Source organism: Colletotrichum chrysophilum, assembly GCF_026319265.1.
Source record: "Colletotrichum chrysophilum strain AFK26 chromosome Unknown scaffold_33, whole genome shotgun sequence".
Classification (NCBI taxonomy): Eukaryota; Fungi; Ascomycota; class Sordariomycetes; order Glomerellales; family Glomerellaceae; genus Colletotrichum; species Colletotrichum chrysophilum.
In genome coordinates this window covers 97,585-114,865 of record NW_026517320.1, presented here as the reverse complement: position 1 = coordinate 114,865, position 17,281 = coordinate 97,585, and the positions used below count along the sequence as shown (strand labels likewise).

At 56.7% G+C, this 17,281-nt stretch overlaps 6 protein-coding genes across 6 annotated transcripts; 3 read left to right on the top strand and 3 right to left on the bottom strand.

Annotated features, from left to right (window-relative positions):
* Positions 1-738: 738 nt before the first annotated feature.
* COL26b_005099 (uncharacterized protein) lies at positions 739-1,425 on the top strand (the record flags this gene model as incomplete). Its single annotated transcript, XM_053177955.1, has 1 exon — positions 739-1,425. One exon carries the CDS (start codon positions 739-741, stop codon positions 1,423-1,425), a length of 687 nt encoding a protein of 228 aa, XP_053038075.1.
* A 536-nt stretch (positions 1,426-1,961) lies between these two features.
* Positions 1,962-3,239, bottom strand: COL26b_005098 (uncharacterized protein; the record flags this gene model as incomplete). Its single annotated transcript, XM_053177954.1, has 1 exon — positions 1,962-3,239. The coding sequence occupies one exon, from the start codon at positions 3,237-3,239 to the stop codon at positions 1,962-1,964; it is 1,278 nt and encodes a 425-aa protein (XP_053038074.1).
* A 6,218-nt stretch (positions 3,240-9,457) lies between these two features.
* Positions 9,458-10,666, bottom strand: COL26b_005097 (uncharacterized protein; the record flags this gene model as incomplete). The annotated part of the gene is made up of 1 exon (XM_053177953.1): positions 9,458-10,666. The coding sequence occupies one exon, from the start codon at positions 10,664-10,666 to the stop codon at positions 9,458-9,460; it is 1,209 nt and encodes a 402-aa protein (XP_053038073.1).
* A 2,056-nt stretch (positions 10,667-12,722) lies between these two features.
* COL26b_005096 (uncharacterized protein) lies at positions 12,723-14,178 on the top strand (the record flags this gene model as incomplete). The annotated part of the gene is made up of 4 exons (XM_053177952.1): positions 12,723-12,762; positions 12,797-12,920; positions 12,968-13,137; positions 13,187-14,178. 4 exons carry the CDS (start codon positions 12,723-12,725, stop codon positions 14,176-14,178), a joined length of 1,326 nt encoding a protein of 441 aa, XP_053038072.1.
* A 313-nt stretch (positions 14,179-14,491) lies between these two features.
* COL26b_005095 (uncharacterized protein) lies at positions 14,492-14,925 on the bottom strand (the record flags this gene model as incomplete). Its single annotated transcript, XM_053177951.1, has 3 exons — positions 14,492-14,686; positions 14,755-14,831; positions 14,898-14,925. The coding sequence occupies 3 exons, from the start codon at positions 14,923-14,925 to the stop codon at positions 14,492-14,494; spliced, it is 300 nt and encodes a 99-aa protein (XP_053038071.1).
* Positions 14,926-15,760: 835 nt separating this feature from the next.
* On the top strand, positions 15,761-17,040 carry COL26b_005094 (uncharacterized protein; the record flags this gene model as incomplete). The annotated part of the gene is made up of 2 exons (XM_053177950.1): positions 15,761-15,937; positions 16,192-17,040. The coding sequence occupies 2 exons, from the start codon at positions 15,761-15,763 to the stop codon at positions 17,038-17,040; spliced, it is 1,026 nt and encodes a 341-aa protein (XP_053038070.1).
* Between the last annotated feature and the right edge of the window lie 241 nt (positions 17,041-17,281).

Genomic DNA, 17,281 nt, shown 5'->3' with positions numbered 1-17,281 from the left:
CTCAATGCGCCGGTGCCGAGTGCGGGATTCGGTGGGAATCAGGTGTTCCAGGGGGTAATTCCCGTCTCAATGGGGACAAACGCTCCCACTTCCTCTCGAGACTTTCGACGTTGCGTGGTTCGATGTGTGCGCACCGAAGAAGTCATCGACTCCAGAAATTCTTTGAGTGACGGAATCAGGGCCGCACCAACGGTTCGGCGGCGGTCTGTTCCGGACCACGGCGTGGTGTGAGTTTAGTCTGACCCGGCAGGCCCTCAAGGTACGATTGGTCGTTATCGATAAGGATGATGTCGACGGGGCGTTGTATCACCACACCCTCCAACCTTTCTTTCCTCCCTCCCTCCCCTGTTGGTAACCCCACTGCAGGAACCTTCCACCCCGCGGTTTGCGTACCTAGCCGACAACCTGAACTTGTTCCTGCTGCTCCTGCCGTTGCTGCTGCTTAGCAAGAACCCAGCACCGAGGTTTGGCAGGAAGCTGTCCGTCACACTACGTTACCTACGCAACACCACCACTACAATTCTACACCAAAGCTCACCCTGCAACGATCATCGCCAAAGCAGCGCACGATCGCGCCCATCCTCACCTACGTCACACCTTCTCAACGTAACAAACGAAGCACCACCCTCCACCAAAACCACATCGACATTTCGACCTACCTTCACTTCTCACCTCTCACTTCACCAACCATAGCAGAAAAAGGAAAGAAGTCCAAAATCAACACCACAAACACCAAACATGTCCTCCGCCGACACCGCCCCAATATCCCCCACCCGCTTCGCCGCCGCCCTCAAAGACCTCTCCCTGCCCACCCTGCACCTCAAGGTCCTCGAGATCCGCAACTCCATCCTGCACCTGCAGTACTCCAACGCGCAGCTCAAGCCCTTCGCCGAAGGGCTCGCGACAACCCTCGACGCCGCCACCGACGCCGCCGCCGGCCGCCCGGACCCGGACTGCGTCGAGGCCATCCGCGAGAACGAGGCCGTCATCGCCCGCATGGAGGAGCGCGTCGCCATCATCCGCGCAGAGGTCGAGGAGCGCGGGCACAGCTGGAACGAGTTCCGCAGCAAGGAGGAGGTCGAGGCCGAGGGGGACAAGGCGGAAGGCACTAATGGAACGGGTGTGAATGGGACCGTGACTGCTGCGACGACGACGAATGGATTGGCTGCTGCGCGGGAGGAGGAGGAGAGGACTGCAAACGGCGCGGGTGCTGCTGCTGCGCCGAGCGCGCACCCTGCGTGGTTGGACGGCACTTTTCAGACGGGCACGATACGCAACGGGGAGATCCAGCTGGATACCCAGCCGGGGCAGCGAGCGAATGGGACCGGCGGCCGGCTGACGGACGAGGAGCTTCGTCGGGCGATGGAGGAGCAGATGAGAGGCCTTGGTCAGGATGATGATGAGGATGGCGGCATGCACTTGTAGACGAGGCGGAGGATACCTACCGCTTTTCCAAGTCACTACTTAAAGATTGGGCGGCGTTCATCATGATTCGGAGAGAGATTAGGTTGGTGGAAATGGAAAAAGAGAGAAAAGGTCACGGAAAGAGATAATACCCTCATGTTCCTATTTTGCTTGCTAGCATGCCATAACAAAGGGAAGCTGAAAAAGAAGTGGAAGCTTGATCGCATCTATGTGCGCATCCAAGTGTCAAAGTGAGAAAGGAGAATGAATGAGGAATTCGACTGAACAAAAGGTCGCCGTCCCTTGGTGAGCAAGGAAAAAGATATCAACCCAAAGCCAATCCTCCTTTTGGGGAAAATCAAGAAATCATGTTCCGTATGCTGCTTGCTGCTTTTGCGCACATCTCAACGCCGATGCCAATCCAATCCGTTGTAATGCAGATGCCCTTGCCTGAACGCTATGCCCCCCAAATTGTAATAATGCAGTTGATGGCCCCCCATGGAAAAGTGGCAAATGGGGCCACAAGGAAAGGAAAGTTTTGTGTCCCTGGGGACGTGTTATGATATGGTTGCTGGTGTAGTCGGTGTGTTCTCATCCGACTTGAGGACGATCGGGTTGGTCGAGGCCTTGGGTGTGATGTCGGCGTCCTTGGCCGTGGCATGAGGTCTGGTGCCGTTTGGCCGTGCCTTCAATGCCTGTCTAGTGTTTGACCGGGAGCTGGTGATTGTTTCCAGCTTGGGCCGTCGGGGAGGGCTCGCGCGTCCCAGCGAGTCCCAAGCGCGGTGCTGGACGTAGTCGTCCTCATCCGAAGACGTCTCCTCCGGCGTGGCGGGGACTCTTCTGGCGCGCGCTCTGCGTCTTCTCTCTACCAGTTCGCCGTCTGATGATACTTCGGATTCCAGCGACAGGCTGCGACTACGGTTGGACATGTTCTTGCTCGAGACCGTTGACTTTCTAGATCTTGACCCGATAAGCGAGTCGATTAGTTCCGATTCCGAGGGGGTCTCGTCATGGCGGGGCTTCTCCGCCTGTCGCAGCTTCTTCTGAAGCGCCTTTTCGCGGACGAGCCTGTCAAGGGGAGGCTCCTCAGAAGCCATGGTTCTTCTGCTGCCGACAGTGCTGGTGCTGTGTGTTCTGGTGACGGGTACTCGGCCTTCCATGAGCTTGGCTGGTGGTGGCGGCTGCAGCATCCACTTGAGGGCGTCGGGACGAGAAGGCTTGCTTCCGACAATTGGGGGGTGGTAGTCGTTGACTGGGGGGTTTCGCGGGGTGGTGTAGAAGTTCTCGCGATCTTCGTCCGTGATGGCCTTCTCGCGACCCAGCTTCTCCTCGACGTAGCGTCCCGCCGTCTTGCCTGCTCCGACGATGTTGTCCATGAGCTTGTGGCCCATGCCAGACAGATTGTGGCCCCACAGCTCCTCGTCTTCGCGTTGGTATAACGTCCTGTTCCACCCATCGCCAGACAGTTTCCGTGCCTGCTCCTGGCTGATTGTCGGGCTGACGGGACCGGTGCTCTCGGCGGCGGTGCTCGCACATCCAAAACTCGCAGCGGTACTCGCGCGGCCAGCGCTCTGCAGGCCTCTCTGGCTGGCGTTTTTGCTTGCCGACTTCTTGGGCAGGTGGGGTCCCATGGCCATCTCCTCGGCCCAGTAGGGGTTGGTGTGGAAGGGGTCGGGATGGCGGTACAGTCCCGGCTGCTCCATTTCTATGCGTCTCTTGACCTCTCTTTCCTCCTTGGCCTTCTTCTTCGCCTTCCTAAACGCCTTCATCTCGTTACATGGTGTGCAAGCGAGGTAGTAGAAAATGGCCGACTGGATAGCGACTGGTAACGACATGATGGCGACGAATTGGCCGTAACCCCGGCAAGGGGAGAACGAGCAGAAAGTAGTCGGCGGCCGTAGGTGCACGTATACATCGAATGCTGAGGTGTCGTGTGTGGTGGAGGTTGACGAGGGTATTATAGACGGGGTGTGTGTGCGTGGGAAGGTAGTGCCTCGTGGCGGTTCGCGGGGAGAGGATGTCTATGCTCTTTGGTGGGAGAAGTGACAGGAACCAGGACCGCAATGGTGGATAGGTGTCTGCGGTAATGTCGAGGTTAAAGGTTATGGTGGGTTAGGTAGGCGAGCAGTTTTGCAAGTACTCGGTGGGTGAGTAGGTGGTCTCGTAGTCAGGTAGGGTGAGGTGAGTGATCTGAGTGATGGTCGAAGGAAGGGACCGCGTGCCAGCGCCAGAGAAGTTTAAAGCGCCATTGAAGTGAATCACCGGCGCGCAGCCCAAGACACAGTTTCGGTACAGAGGCGCAATTGCTGTAAGAGTGGCTCGGCCTGTGCGGCCCCCTGGGTACCGGGAGTATCGAGGATTGGTTTGGCGGACGGGAGGGTTTCAAGGTTGGCACCAGACGGCTATTTCGAGGGGTGTGTGTGGTCAGGGACGCTTGGTGGACGCTTGGTGGCTCGAGGGAGAGAGAGTTGTGCTTCTGCAAGGTAAGACGCCTCTTTGGTTGTGTTTGCTGAGTGTGTAATTGTGTTGAGTTGTCTGTTCCGGGACCGTAGCGCAGAGACGGCGTTCGGGGTGTGCCGGGCGAGGGATGGACGGGGTGTATGCGGGTGGTCGGACGGACTGAGGAAGAAGGCAGATGATGGCGATGGTGATGCCGGGGGCTTGCGTCGCGTGAGCAATGAGACGTTTAGATCTGGCACATGGGGGTTGTTGGGTTGGCAGTGACCAGCTGCTTGGTTAGGTAGGCAGTTGAGGATGGCAAGAAGCAAAAAGAAAAGAGGATAGCGGGAGTAGGGTGAAAAGCAAGGCGAATTGGACCGAATTGTTGGAGAGTGGTAGAAGCAGAGACGTCGACGTTTCGAAAAAGGGAGGCAGAGGCTTGCGCAATGAGAGACGGGAGTCGGGAGTGCTGGTCGCTAGTACTGGCGCTGGTGCTGGTGCTGCCACTGGCGGTGCTCGAATCAACGGTATCCGTACTGGGCCTGGCACTGGAACGAAAGGAACCTGGAAGGGGGGGAGTGGGTGGAGGACGGACGGGGACTGGACGGATGGAGGGATGGGGCTTGGTGCAGCAGCAGCAGCAGCGCAGCAGTGCCTGTGGACGGGTCGCGGTGCTGCTGCTGGGTGGAAGGGGGGGGGAGGGAAAGTATCAGGTACCTTGTTGCTTCAGCACCTGCTATGGTATGGGTTCCAATGAATGTCGCCAATGGCATGGCTCAATGGCCCCAAATTCCAGTGGAAATCACTGCAGTCTGCGAGAGATTGCGACTGTGGCCCTCGTCCCCCCATCCAGGTCCCAGGGCCTCCACAGATTCAAGCGATGAGGGGCCCTGACCCCCGTCCTCGAGAGGATCGTGGATTGGGGGGACATGGCACCGTAACTTCCAGATACGGCGCCCTCCATGCGCCGTGCGCCAATAGCAAAAGCCAGCGGCGCAGTGTGGGGTTTCTGCTTTCTCACGATGCATCTCTCTGCACCTCCAACATGCGCCATCTGCCTCTTTCGGGTTTGAGGAGGTTGGACAGCAGCACTCGACACTCGACACTCGACGCGGGGGAGCGGTGATGGCGCCTCACCTTCCACCTCCGGATGTCGGGCAGTACCACCTGTCTACTGCATCATCACATCAGGTAGTACGCAACCGATGTTGGAACACATCCTACCTGCTGTACCTGCACAGCAAGAGCAAGAGCAAGGCAAGGTACGCAGCCAAGCAGCGCCCAGGGGCCCTGTGCCTGTCCAGTGCGTCAGCCCGTCGCCCGTAACCAGGACGAGGAGGTGCTCCCGGGGAGGACGAGGACGAGGAGGGCGAGGGCGAGGGCGAGGACAAGAAGGACGAGGATTGGTGCACCTTGCGCATTACAGCGCAGCGCAGCGATTCCACGTCCAACATGTTTCCACCTCGACCGCCTCGAATCTTCCGCCAACGCACCGGCCAAGATGCCTTCAGTTCCTTGGTTTGCGTGAATGGGATTTCCCTGCAACACCTGTCCGTGTCTCCGGGGAGATGTGCGCATCTCACTGTCCATGACATGAATGTTGTCACGCACATCAAAATATGCCCGCCAAAGCTGTCCGACTCGGACTCAGAAGATCCCAATGGGCCAAGCAATCCATCATCCATCAGGTACGCTGTGAGTGTGTGTCTGTCCACCACTTGACGTCCTCCAGAGAAACAGCCACTGACAAGTACCAGTGACTTCCCTCCCCCCGACAACGCCCCCTCCCCCCCTCGACTTGGCCCGGCGTTCGACCTTGAATACCATGCGCTCTTACCGAACCCTCATCGCCTCAATCCCTTACCCATTCCCGCCCGACAATGACCAGTGACACCATGCGAGGGTGCTCCCCCCGCCCAAGGCCTTGGGTGCTGCTGCCGGAGTCATGAATCTGCAACTCGGCCAATTTGCGCCGTGTCGCGCCCTTACGCATTCAACACGCGCTGGGCGATAATTCCTCGCGTCGTCGACAGACTATCGTCCCCCTCCGCCCACTTGCATCGATCAATCCATCAGTCAATCGATAGTGGCTCGCTGGCATTCTTCAGTCGACAGTAGTCTATCCAAGCCAAGATTGATGTCAGAGTCGGGCGATATCGATTAGAGGGGGGCATGAAAAAAAAGGAGGTCAAATGAAATTTCCTCTGCACCCAATTTCCACCCCAAACTTGGCTCGGTACACGCCTACCTGGACCAGTTACCACCCAAAACTCACCCATGAATTATCAGCCAGACCGTTGCTTGTCTCACTCTCGGCCGTCCGCGCCCCCGAGAACGTCCCGCAGTGACCATTCGTTCCCATGGCGGCTCGAACGGCGCGGCGGGCGCGCGGAGGCGGCGTCGTCCTGGCGGCCGGCCACTCTGCGTCCTCCTTTCTAGCACCGACACACGTTTTCCTTCGCTGCTTTTCCCGCGCGAGCTGCCTGTCTCTGGCGTAGCGTCGGCCTGAGAGGCGTCCTGACTTGTCTTGGTCGCTAAGGGAATGGGAGATATGAGACAAGACGTGCGCCTCAGCGTTTGGCGCGCCAAAGCACCTAATTTTTCCCATTTTCCCCCTTCTCACCTTTTCCGGCATCTGTCTCTGTCGTTCTTATTTCCAGTGTTCGTCGGCACAGGCCTTTCTTCTCTTCTGACAGACAGCGGAGGAAGGGACCTCGGAGCGCATCGAACCCTCAAACAGGGGACCCTCGTTGGAGGGATATTATCGACGCCTATCGATACTCATGCCCTGTCGTTTCCACACCTCCCCTACACCATCTAGGTTCCCTCCCACATCCCCCTCCCTCACCAACAGGACCCGTGCCATGCGCAATGTACCGCCGTACCGTCAACCTCCTCCAGTTGATCCCCCATTCGCCGAGATATCGACAAGACGCATGCCATTTTAGACAATCCTTAGCCCATGCCGTTCAAAGAGGTTACAGAGCTGGTCAATGTCACAATGCGTTTCGCGCTAGCCAGTCGATTCCTCGGAATTCAACGTCGATCCTTTTTCTTCTAGACGTCGATCATCTACAGAATGCGTTCCCGGAGCACAGCGAGGAATACATCATTCTTGTGCAATCGTCATGGGACGTCCATCACCAACAGCCTGGGGAACGATGACGAAGGCTTCAAGAAACCACTACTGTCTCGACCAACGACAACTTGTGGCGAAAAAAAGAAGAAGAGAAAGGAAGCGCATTGAGGATAACATCACACATATCCCATCCCATCGTATTATCCCCCACCCTCCAAATCACTGTCGTTCGTTTGCTCGCTCGCCTGTCAATGCCATGCCTGCCAACACAAAGCCACTTTACCCGGCACCCCTCCTCTCCATCTCAACATCGCCTGCCGCCGCAACCTTCATCAGCACCACTTCGCGTCACAATGCACGCACTTCCCGCGGCAGCCTACCAGTCGATTACTTTCCTTCCCGTGAGCCTCCTCAATAGCCTTTACGGCTGAACGAACCACATCACTAAACCCGCCCATCTCTCGCGAATCCCATGAACCTTCTTTTCCCAACATGAAAAAACAAGAGACGACTTACACATACTGCAGCAAGGCGTACGTACACTCGCCAACTCTAAGCAATGCCTCGTTCCTTTCTTTCCTCGGACGGCGAGAGGAAACAAACGGCGCGTAATCCCGCGTGCCAAGACCATGCAAATGAGAGCGAGAGAGAACGAGAGAAAAGCAGAGATCTCACAAAAATCTCGTAACCTAACGCAATGTAAAAATAAACTTAGCACGATCCCGTCATCTAACGAAACCCTGTAGATCCTCCCTCCTCCTCCAGAGGAGGGGCCCGTGATGCTGCGACGACCCCCCTCCCCCATCTCCCGGGTCGCGACTAGCAACCGGGAGGAAAAGCACAATGACAATATCCAAAGCGAACACGGAACTTCCAACGTCCCGGAACGAAATACAGGACATGATGATATGTTGGGGATTAATCGCATGCAGTGCAGAGGCTGTCTGCGTAACTCTGCATAGGGTTTACCAAGTTGTCGTCTGAGTAGAAATTGAATTAGACATTGGACAACGAAGGCTCATTCCTCCTCGTCTTGAATATCTGCCTCTGAGATACCATTCTGCAACCCTGGATCCAGTCCCATTCCCTCACCCAAGACCCAAAAAAACCTCCCCAAGCACCCGTCGTCGTCGTATGCAACATACGACTCCACCCCCGGATACCGTCTCCTGTACAACACACCTCCCTCCATCCCACGCACCCGACCACTCGTGTGTTGGCTCCTTCCGAACTAACCCATCATCCAGAATCCCGTTGAAAACACATCTCAAAAGTCCGACTACAACCACCGGCCGCCGCCAACCTCCCGTCCCCACTCGCCCAACCGGTCCCCGAACCTCCGCATCCTCCCGTCCTCCGCCTGCCTCAATCTCCGCCATCCGACACAAACACCACCACCGCTACTGCAAAACTACTCCCCTTAGCCCCCATGCATCTCACAGAGCAGTGCCAGTCCAGTCCAACTGACCAAACCAAATAACCGCTGCAACAACATCACACCACACAAACCAGAACCTATAACCCGCATCAGCCCGGCGTCATGCATGTCTCAACCCCAAAGATCTCGCAGATCGACTCCGGCCATCACCATCGTCCATCGGGAAGGGGCGGTCAGTCAATCTCGCGCGCGTGGGCCCCCCACACGTAGGCGCCGGCACGGCAGCTCACTCCCACTCCCGTCCCTCCGCCAACTGGCTTCTCTCACATGCTAGACAAGACAGCTTACCCCAGTCTCGTCGACTCGTAGCGAGCCGCAGCCATATCCCGTGTAAAAAATCGTAGAGCATGCCGTCACGGGACTGGGCGTGCATCGCATGAACGTGGGGTCGCAGCTCATTACGTCCAACCGGCACGATCCCGGGGAGACATATTCAAAAGAGCCACCAGTCGTCACAGCGGAAAAGTGATGTTCACAACGAAAGACATGCATAGCTCGAGACATAGAACGGGGTGAAAAAAACCTATTGAAAGTATCTTGCGGGAATCTGCGCTAAACACACAACGACAGACGTGCCATGGCCGTTTCCCATGTGATTCAACCAATTTTGCCCTAAGAGAAGTTCCATTTTGTTCGCTTTCGCCCCGAGACCCAACTTCCTGGCTTCATCGACATCGTGATCTGTCGTTGTCATCCCCCGCTTCGTCACACGTCAGGTCTCGAAGCCGAATAGAGAGAGAAATCGAAAAAAGCATGTGCAAATCACTTAGCCCGCTGGCCAATGTCCCCCAACTCCAGATCCCATACCGATGCTGAGATCTTTTTTGTATGTGTGCGCGATAGGCCGATGGCAAGCCACGTGCCTTCCCCGGCCGCGCCTCCGCCTTGCGCGGATGCGATCGACTCGAGTTCGGCGCCCCTCCATGACGTCGAAAGGGGATGCATGTGAGAGTTTTTCGTTGGTCCGCACTCCAGGAAGAAGTATTGTACAGTTAAAATAACAAGTGACAGTCAGACGACGCCCGGTGATGGGATATGATGTAGGAGCGTGCGTCTAGAGCGGAATGTCCTGGAGAACAATGAGGGTGTGTGACCGTTTATACATCCCACTCCTCCTCCTGGGTGCTCAGGGCGGAGAAGGAGCCGTAGGAAGGAGCAGGCTTCGCAGCCTTGCCGTTGGACGCAGCCGGCTTCTGGACGGCCTGGGCGATGGGGCGAGATTGGGCCGGGGCGGGAGCGGCGGCGGCGGGGGCCTCGACCTCGGGCTCGGCAGCCTGGACCTCCTTCTTGGCCTTCTTGGACTTCTTGGAGACGGTGTTCCACTCATCCTCCTGCTTGAGCTGCTCCATCTGCTCCTCCTCGGAGGGGAGCGAAGAGATCCAGTTGTCGGAGGCCGGGGCGGGAGCAGCGGCGGCGGAGGTGCCGTTCTGGGCAGGAGCGTCGAAGGTGTCGAGAGGCTGGACGGCGGCAGAGCTGCCGTTGGTGGAGGCGCCGTTGGGGCTGCCGGCGGTCCAGGAGTTCTTGCCGTTGGCAGCAGCCATGAACTGGGAGCCGTCCTTGGCGGGGGTGCCGGAGGCGATGCGAGCGGTGCGGAGCTGCTTCTCGAGCTTGACCTTGCGCTCCTTCTCCTCCTCCTCGCGAGCAGCCTTCTTGGCCTCGGCCTTTTGGCGGTTCTGGCGCTGCTTCTTGGTCTCGGCCTTCTCGGGGACCTTCTGGTTCTTGGGCTTGGTGGCCTTCTCCTCGGTGCCAGTCAGGCGGAGGACGGAGGGGCCGGTGGCGGCGGGCTCGAGCATGTCACTCACTCCGCTGGCGTCGACGGGCGCCACCTCGGGGGAAGCGGCGGGAGACTCCTCAACAGCCTCGACGGCAGGGGCCTGAGCGGGCTCCGGCTCGGCGACCTCAACGAGCTTCTCGACAGCGCGGGACTGCTTGACGGACTTTTGCTTCTTCTCCTTGTTTCCAGAAGACTTGCCATCAAACTTCTTGCCCTCCTTTGCGGCGGCCATTCTTCTGGCAAAGTCATTGTTGTCGACCTTCTCATCAGGGTCGTTGCTCAGCCAAGCGGATGAGTCGTTGGCGGTGGAAGAGGCCTTGTGCTCTGCAGGCTTTTGTGATGCAAAGGCAGCCTTTCTTGCCTTCTTTGCGTTGTTCTCCTTGCGCGGCTCGACGTATGGCTTGACTCCCTTGGGAGCAATCTGCTTGCCGTTCTTCTCAGCCATGTAGTAATAGGTCAGACCTCCAGCCAGAGCAAGAACCACCAGGTACCCGCCCATAGTCTGGGTCGTGAGGAACTCGGAAGTAGGCATTGTGAGTGGTATTGGAGGCTCGAGGCACTCGCTTTGCGATGGATATTAAGGGGTTTGTTGATTAAGCTCGCAAGGTGCGATCGAAGACGGTGGGTTATCGGAGCAGTACCGAAACCTATGCCGAGATAACACAAGGCGTGTCTTCGTGCTTCACGGATGTTGGAGAAGCGGAGAGGATGGGATGTCTGTTCAATGTGAAGTTATTAGCATCAGGGCAAGATTTGAGTTAAGCTTTGAGTAGGATGCATTCATCCAGGGTAGCTGGGGCAGGTGCGGATAGGCACATACAGAGGGATGCAATCGGGCGCAACAATTGATGGCTCGACGCTAATAATGTGCAGGAGTGATGGGGGCGGGAAGGTGTGAAAATTGTAGAAGAAGGGAAGAGAGGCAAAAGGGTGATGAAAGAGGTGTTTCAACCACGCGATTGAAAGACTGGCAGGATGTCGTGTTCAGATGCCAGGTAGCTTGGCAAGAGCAAGGAGCAGGCAAAAAAAAAGTTACCAGGTGGCTTCTCAGCAAATATCCAATGGGCGCCAATGGGTGTGGTCGTCCGGTGGTCCAGTTTGGTGCTAGCAGTCCACTAAGGTGCCAGCAATGGGGATTTCTGACAGACCAGGACTCGGGCAAGGGAAGGGGTCCCGTCACGGATTCAAGACCCGACCGCCGCAGAAGTGCTGCTGCTGCTGCTGATGCTCCTGTCGCTGCGCTGCTGCACCGTACCCGGTGTGCATCCGAATCCCCCAAGAGTGGGAATTACGAATCGGGTTTGGTGTCGTTGCCGCAAGTCGCAGGTGCCCCAGGGATGGTTTGGTCTGGCCGGAGAGCTGAGATGAAGCGGGAGGCGAAGACACCGGCAGGAGAGAAGTGTCCAGACCAAATTGTGCGTAGCAAAAAAAGAAATAACCGGAGGGAATTGGCGATTCGCAAGGCTGAACAGGCAATTGGATTGAAGCGAAGAAAAATTGTCACTCACCTTGAGGCAGTCGCATTGACCGATCGTCGAGCTGGTTGTTTCTCCAGAGCTTGAGCTGGAGAAGTGGACAGGATGAGGTTATCTCTCCAGGGCCTTGTTATGTAATTTCCTGGGCCACCTTGAAAGTGACAGCTTCGCAATTCCACGGGTGGAAGGGACCGGGACGCTAGGATCCGTCCTCCAAGCACGGGCTTCGGAGTAATTGCAAGCTGCAGAGGTCGCAGAGGTCACGTGGCCTTTGGACTGAGGTAGCTGCCTACACGTGATCGTCTTACTCTCGAGCTTCTCATTGGATGTAGCAGATAGGCGGCGTTTTGATAACTCCGGGAAGGCGCCTACCGCAGATGGGAGCTCCCCTGCTGAGGAAGGAGGCAATAGGGTGCCGAGGGACGGCTCTTGCCTCGCGTGAGAAAGACCCAAGAACAGAGTGAGAACAAACACTACATCATACCTAGCAATCACTTAAGTTCAAAGTAAAAATAGCCATGGCCAGGCTCACGTGTGTGCGACACCAATTCGCTCCTTTCCATAGCTCCCGAGGCTTTCCTTCCCGCACCTCATCCAATGTTGGAAACCTTGAGTTGCAACCTGCCGCATGTCAGATCCCATTTCCCCGATAAGAGAGCTGCGACAGCGGTGCCTGGGCCAGCTGTCCCTTATCGCTCACCTGCGCTGGCCTGAAGGGGCTTAGCGGCCCTCTCCAGGACGCTGATTCCCACTAAACCCCACCATCGACGTTAGGAAGAGTTAGGAATGAGGGGTCGTCGCCTACCGAATCTCTATGCAACGCCGTCACTGATGCGAGAAAACCCTTGCGGGACGACGAACTAGAGAGCTTTGAACCTCTCACTGTTAGGAATTTAAGAATCGCTGCCGGACAACTCCGTCAACCACTACCCACCGCCGATATCCGTCGAACTCCGCCTGACTCAGCGGATCCGGTTTTATATAACGATTCAACGGTCCCTTTCGAGATACTGTCTATTATCGTGTCGCAAACCGTCAAGACTTGAGACGAAACAACTTCGACTCTTCATCTGAAAAAGAAAAGTAACAATAGTATACCCACCATCCCTAGCCATGGCCCCAAAGAACCGTGTGATCATCGATACCGACCCTGGTGAGAACACCCAACGCAAGATCAAGACGTACAGTGAGGCTGATTATCAAGCTAGGTATTGATGATGTTCTCGCCATGCTCTTGGCCCTCGCGGCCTCTCCTGAGGAGTTGGAGGTCATGATGATTTCAGTCACATACGGCAACGTGCCTCTTCAGAGGTATGCATCCTGGTGTCCGTCGACTTCTCGGTATTGACCAATCTCAGCTGTCTACGCAACGCGGTTGCGCTGTTCCATGTTCTGGAGAAGGAGTTGGCCTGGCGCAAGGAGAACGGCAAGCCTGAGGGCTTTGAGTCGTTGAGAGCTTATAAGCCTATTGTTGCTGTCGGGGCAGAGCATCCTCTTGAGGATGATGAGCTGGCAGCCGACTACTTCCGTGAGGAACACCGCCTGCCAAATGCCATGCCAAACACTGACGAACACAGATGGCATCGATGGTCTGCACGGCGTCCATGAGAAGCATCCCCACCTAACCCCCGACGACAGATGGAAGGCACTCTTCCACACAGAGAAGGACGTTGACCACGACCCGTCCCCCTTCAACCAGTACTTCACACCAGCCAAGCAGGTCGCTCACAAGGAGATTCTGCGCATCCTGAAGGAGAACCCTCCCAACACCATCTCCATTTGCGTCGTTGGCCCCATGACGAACGTCGCCCTTGCCGCTGCTGAGGACCCCGAGACCTTCCTCCGTGTGAAGGAGCTGTGTGTCATGGGCGGTGCCGTCCATGTTGAGGGAAACATCACCCCCGTTGGTGAATTCAACACTTTTGCGGATACCGTCGCGGCGGCCCGAGTCTTCGCCCTAACCTCCCCCAACCCCCGCTCAACCATGCCTCTCATCTCGAAGGAGAAGTCCTCTCTCCCGCCTTACCCGGCCAAGCTGTCCAAGCAGCTCAAGCTGACCCTCTTCCCCCTCGACATCACGACGCCCCACCTGCTCAACAAGAACTTCTTCACCGAGCAAATCAAGCCCATCGTCGAGGCAGGCAGCCCTCTTGGCCAGTGGGTTGACCACTTCATGTCCAAGACGTTTGAGAAGGTTGAGTCCATGGAGGGCAACGGCGAGGAGCCCGGCCTCTCCCTGCACGACCCTCTCACCGTCTGGTACCTCATTACACAGTCCGACCCCAAGTGGAAGCCCGTCGCGGAGCCCGAGGACATCCGCATCGAAACCTCTGGCCAATGGACGCGCGGAATGCACATCATTGACCGCAGAGTCAGAGCCAAGTACACCGAGGCGGCCCTCGAAAGCGATTCCACCGGCGAGGGTGTCGACGTCCTTACCCTGGCCGAGGTGCCCGGCGACTGCGGCGGGTGGCTCAGCTATAGCAGAGGCAACAGGATCAACAGGATGGTCGAGTCTCCCGGCGAGAAGCTGTTCGCACATGATCTGATGAAGAGGATCTTTGGTTGAAATGTATAGAATGCGACGACCCCTGACTGTCTTCGGGGGCTTCTCGTTTCGGTGTCAGCACAACAGCATTGAGACTGGCATGGAGATTGGATAGAAAAAGGCAGGCGCATACCCCTTAGGAACCCAAATGTTCATTCTCTACCAACCCAGAAAACATTCAACGCCGTGATTTTGTGTGTCTTGCGCGCCTCCATCTGGCAGGCTCGTATCTTCCCAATACTCGGGTATCCCGCTCGCAATTAAATAAAAGAAAACCAATCCCTGCTTTTCGACTCAGATGCCATGCTGTCCCTTCGTCGTAGTTTTCGCCTGTCTATACGTGCTTCGTTCCTCCAATGGCGGATCCCTTGACCTCAGTCCAGTTGATGCTCTCGTCTAGTTGCTCGTCTACGAGGCCGACGGTGCAGACGTTGTCGCCGCGCACGAGGTAGAGACCGAGGGGGACTTCGACGGAGGGCTCGCCGCTCTCGGGGGTCTGGATCACGCGCTCTTGGGCATTGCTGAGGACCTGGGCGCATGAATTGGTTAGCCGGCTGCTGGAGGAGAGAGCGAGCACCGGGAACGAGAGTGCCTTACGAGGTTTGTGTTTTGGTCCGCGGCTTCGAGGTTGCCGACGAGGATTCTCGAGTCGACTGTGACAATGAGCACCTTCTCTGTTTCCGATCGTTAGCAATTGTAGGATCGTGGCCTGAGAGGTGTGGTGGAAGATCGTGACATACTGTTCAAGTAGCCTCCGAGGGTAGCCATGATTGCGGTCTAGATTCGATGGTTGGACTCGGGGATTGGCGTTACTTCTGGCTAATATGGAGCTACAAAGAGGCGATAGCAGGACGTTCTGGGTATTCGTCGCGGGACCGTTTGGAATTCGGGGTCTCGCTCAGCTGTTCTTGTCGTATCGAAATGTTGGACTCGGATGCCGCTTGGTGAAATTCGGAAATCTGAGAGGGACCTTGTAGCTCCCACACTAGTCCTGTTTGGGAAGAGGTGAGCACGGCCACTGGGGAGCTTCTGTCACCCAATGAACTGGTCTGTGCGTCTCGCTGTTCCTGGACCAGACCCTTGAGACCTGGTGCTGCACTTTCCTTCACCCCATGTTCAAAGACTCTGCGCTTCACGGTGTTTGCATTGACTTGGCATTCATTGATCTCTATGCCAAAGATACTCTTGGCCTCCAAGAAACCAAGATTTTCCCAGTCTTGATGAAATGTAATCGAGGCAAGCCACCAAGTGGTGGGAATAGCAGATCTTTATTGCCGACTTATCAGAGCTGACGGCTAGGCCGCCCAAAATGGAAGCTGCACCAGCGAGTCGCATCGTCTGCTGTGCCGCTTGCCCGAATACACTGAAGCGGCATTTGAAGGGCGCGCAATCCAGACCCTGGGCGAGACGACCAACGACGTAGAGCGCTTCTCCTCCCAGCCTTGCACCTCGTTCGTTGTACACGCGTCCAGGGCCGGGCGTCTCTGTCTGGCTCCCTTGGGCATGTTGAACGATTATGATCGTATGTGTGGCTCTCTGAGCTTTACTGATTTTTCAGGACTACGAGTGAGTCTGGACAGACACACCGCCTCATCTCTTGGAGATGGACGCGCACGTCGATGAGGATGCAGCACCCGCCGCCCAGAAATTCATCTTCTCGAAGCAGGACGAGAGGAGGATCAGGCGGCGGTGTATATGGGCTGCTTTCTTCTTCGATGCTGTTGCAATAGCCCTCATCATACCTCTTTGCGTCGGTGGTTGGGTTCACAACGCCAATCAGGTTGGTGGGGCAGTCAACAGCGAAGACATACATCTCGTAACAGTCAGTATACACTGTTCGACACAACGCGTTTGTCACTGACGTGAAGGGAAAAGTGGTCGGCGGTATATCGCCGGACTGAGAGCCAGCGCCAGAGCACATTTGTTTTCACTTGGTTCTTGAGTAGCTGCTGCTTCAAGGAGGCGTATGTTGACAGCAGCTATGCGCTGGCGGGCTGCGTACACAGAACGCCCGGCAGTGCTTTCGATCTGCAGAGCATCATCCAAGACGTCGAAGACAGGCTGGGGGAGCAGGACAATGTGGAAGCTGGCCCAATAACGGACCCAGAAGGCCGCTTCGTGGGACCATCGCCAGCAGAGTTTGCGACAGCCGACGTCGTCACCTCGACACGGGATGCGCTGGCGTCCTACGGAATTTACCTGGCAATCAACATGGGTACCTGGATCTTCCAGATCATCTCCAAGAGACACCACTACGCTCTCAACGCATCCCACTACCGCGTAATGACAGCCGCGCAAGTCCTCGCACTGTTCGCCTTGCTCGTCGCCTCGGGCATCACGACAGCGGCAGCGTACAAAGCGAAGGCGGCCCTGGACGAATTTGACGATGTGTTTCCATACCATGCAGTTGGGTCGTCATTCGCAGCCCTGACGTGGTGCGCCTTCGTCAGCCATATGCTTGGATGCCTCGCCTACGTCGGGGCGGTGTTGATCTGGCACCGCCTGCAACGGCCGGAATTGTATCCACCAGAGCCCGAGGACGAGATTGAGCGGGCGAGGAGGGCGGGCCCGCGTGGAGAAGTGGCCGAGTATCGCCTGCGGAGACTCGACGAGCCGGCGGTCCATCGGGAGGTTGATCCCAATGCTGCTGTCGATGATGAATTACCGCCATATTCCAGAGTCGACCCTAATGAAGGGAGAATAGTCAGCCAGGAAGGAAGAGAGCCTGAGATTGTGGAAGGGCCCATTGAGTTGGCTCATCTCAGAGGGATTCGAAATCCGCCCTTTCAACCGGTGGACGAGCAGGGAAATACCCCAGCTCCGGCGTATGAGCTTCACCAGTGGCCACCAAATCTCAGGACGTTACGGCGCCCAGAGACCTAGTTTTTGATGTTTGATGATACCAGGTTTCCTTCTCTTTCATGTTCTAATTTTTGAAAGCTTGTCAGCGGCGACGGGATTACGGGTTGTAACAAAGATACCTTGTGTTTATAATGTTTTCAATGAAGATGATGCCTCAGCAAGATCAGTGCTCAAGCTTCGGGGGCAGGTGCGCTGAGCTGTGGCATCCCCAGGCGCGTCTCTCGCCCCACGGCGTTCGTCCAAACTCCAAACTCCACCCGAC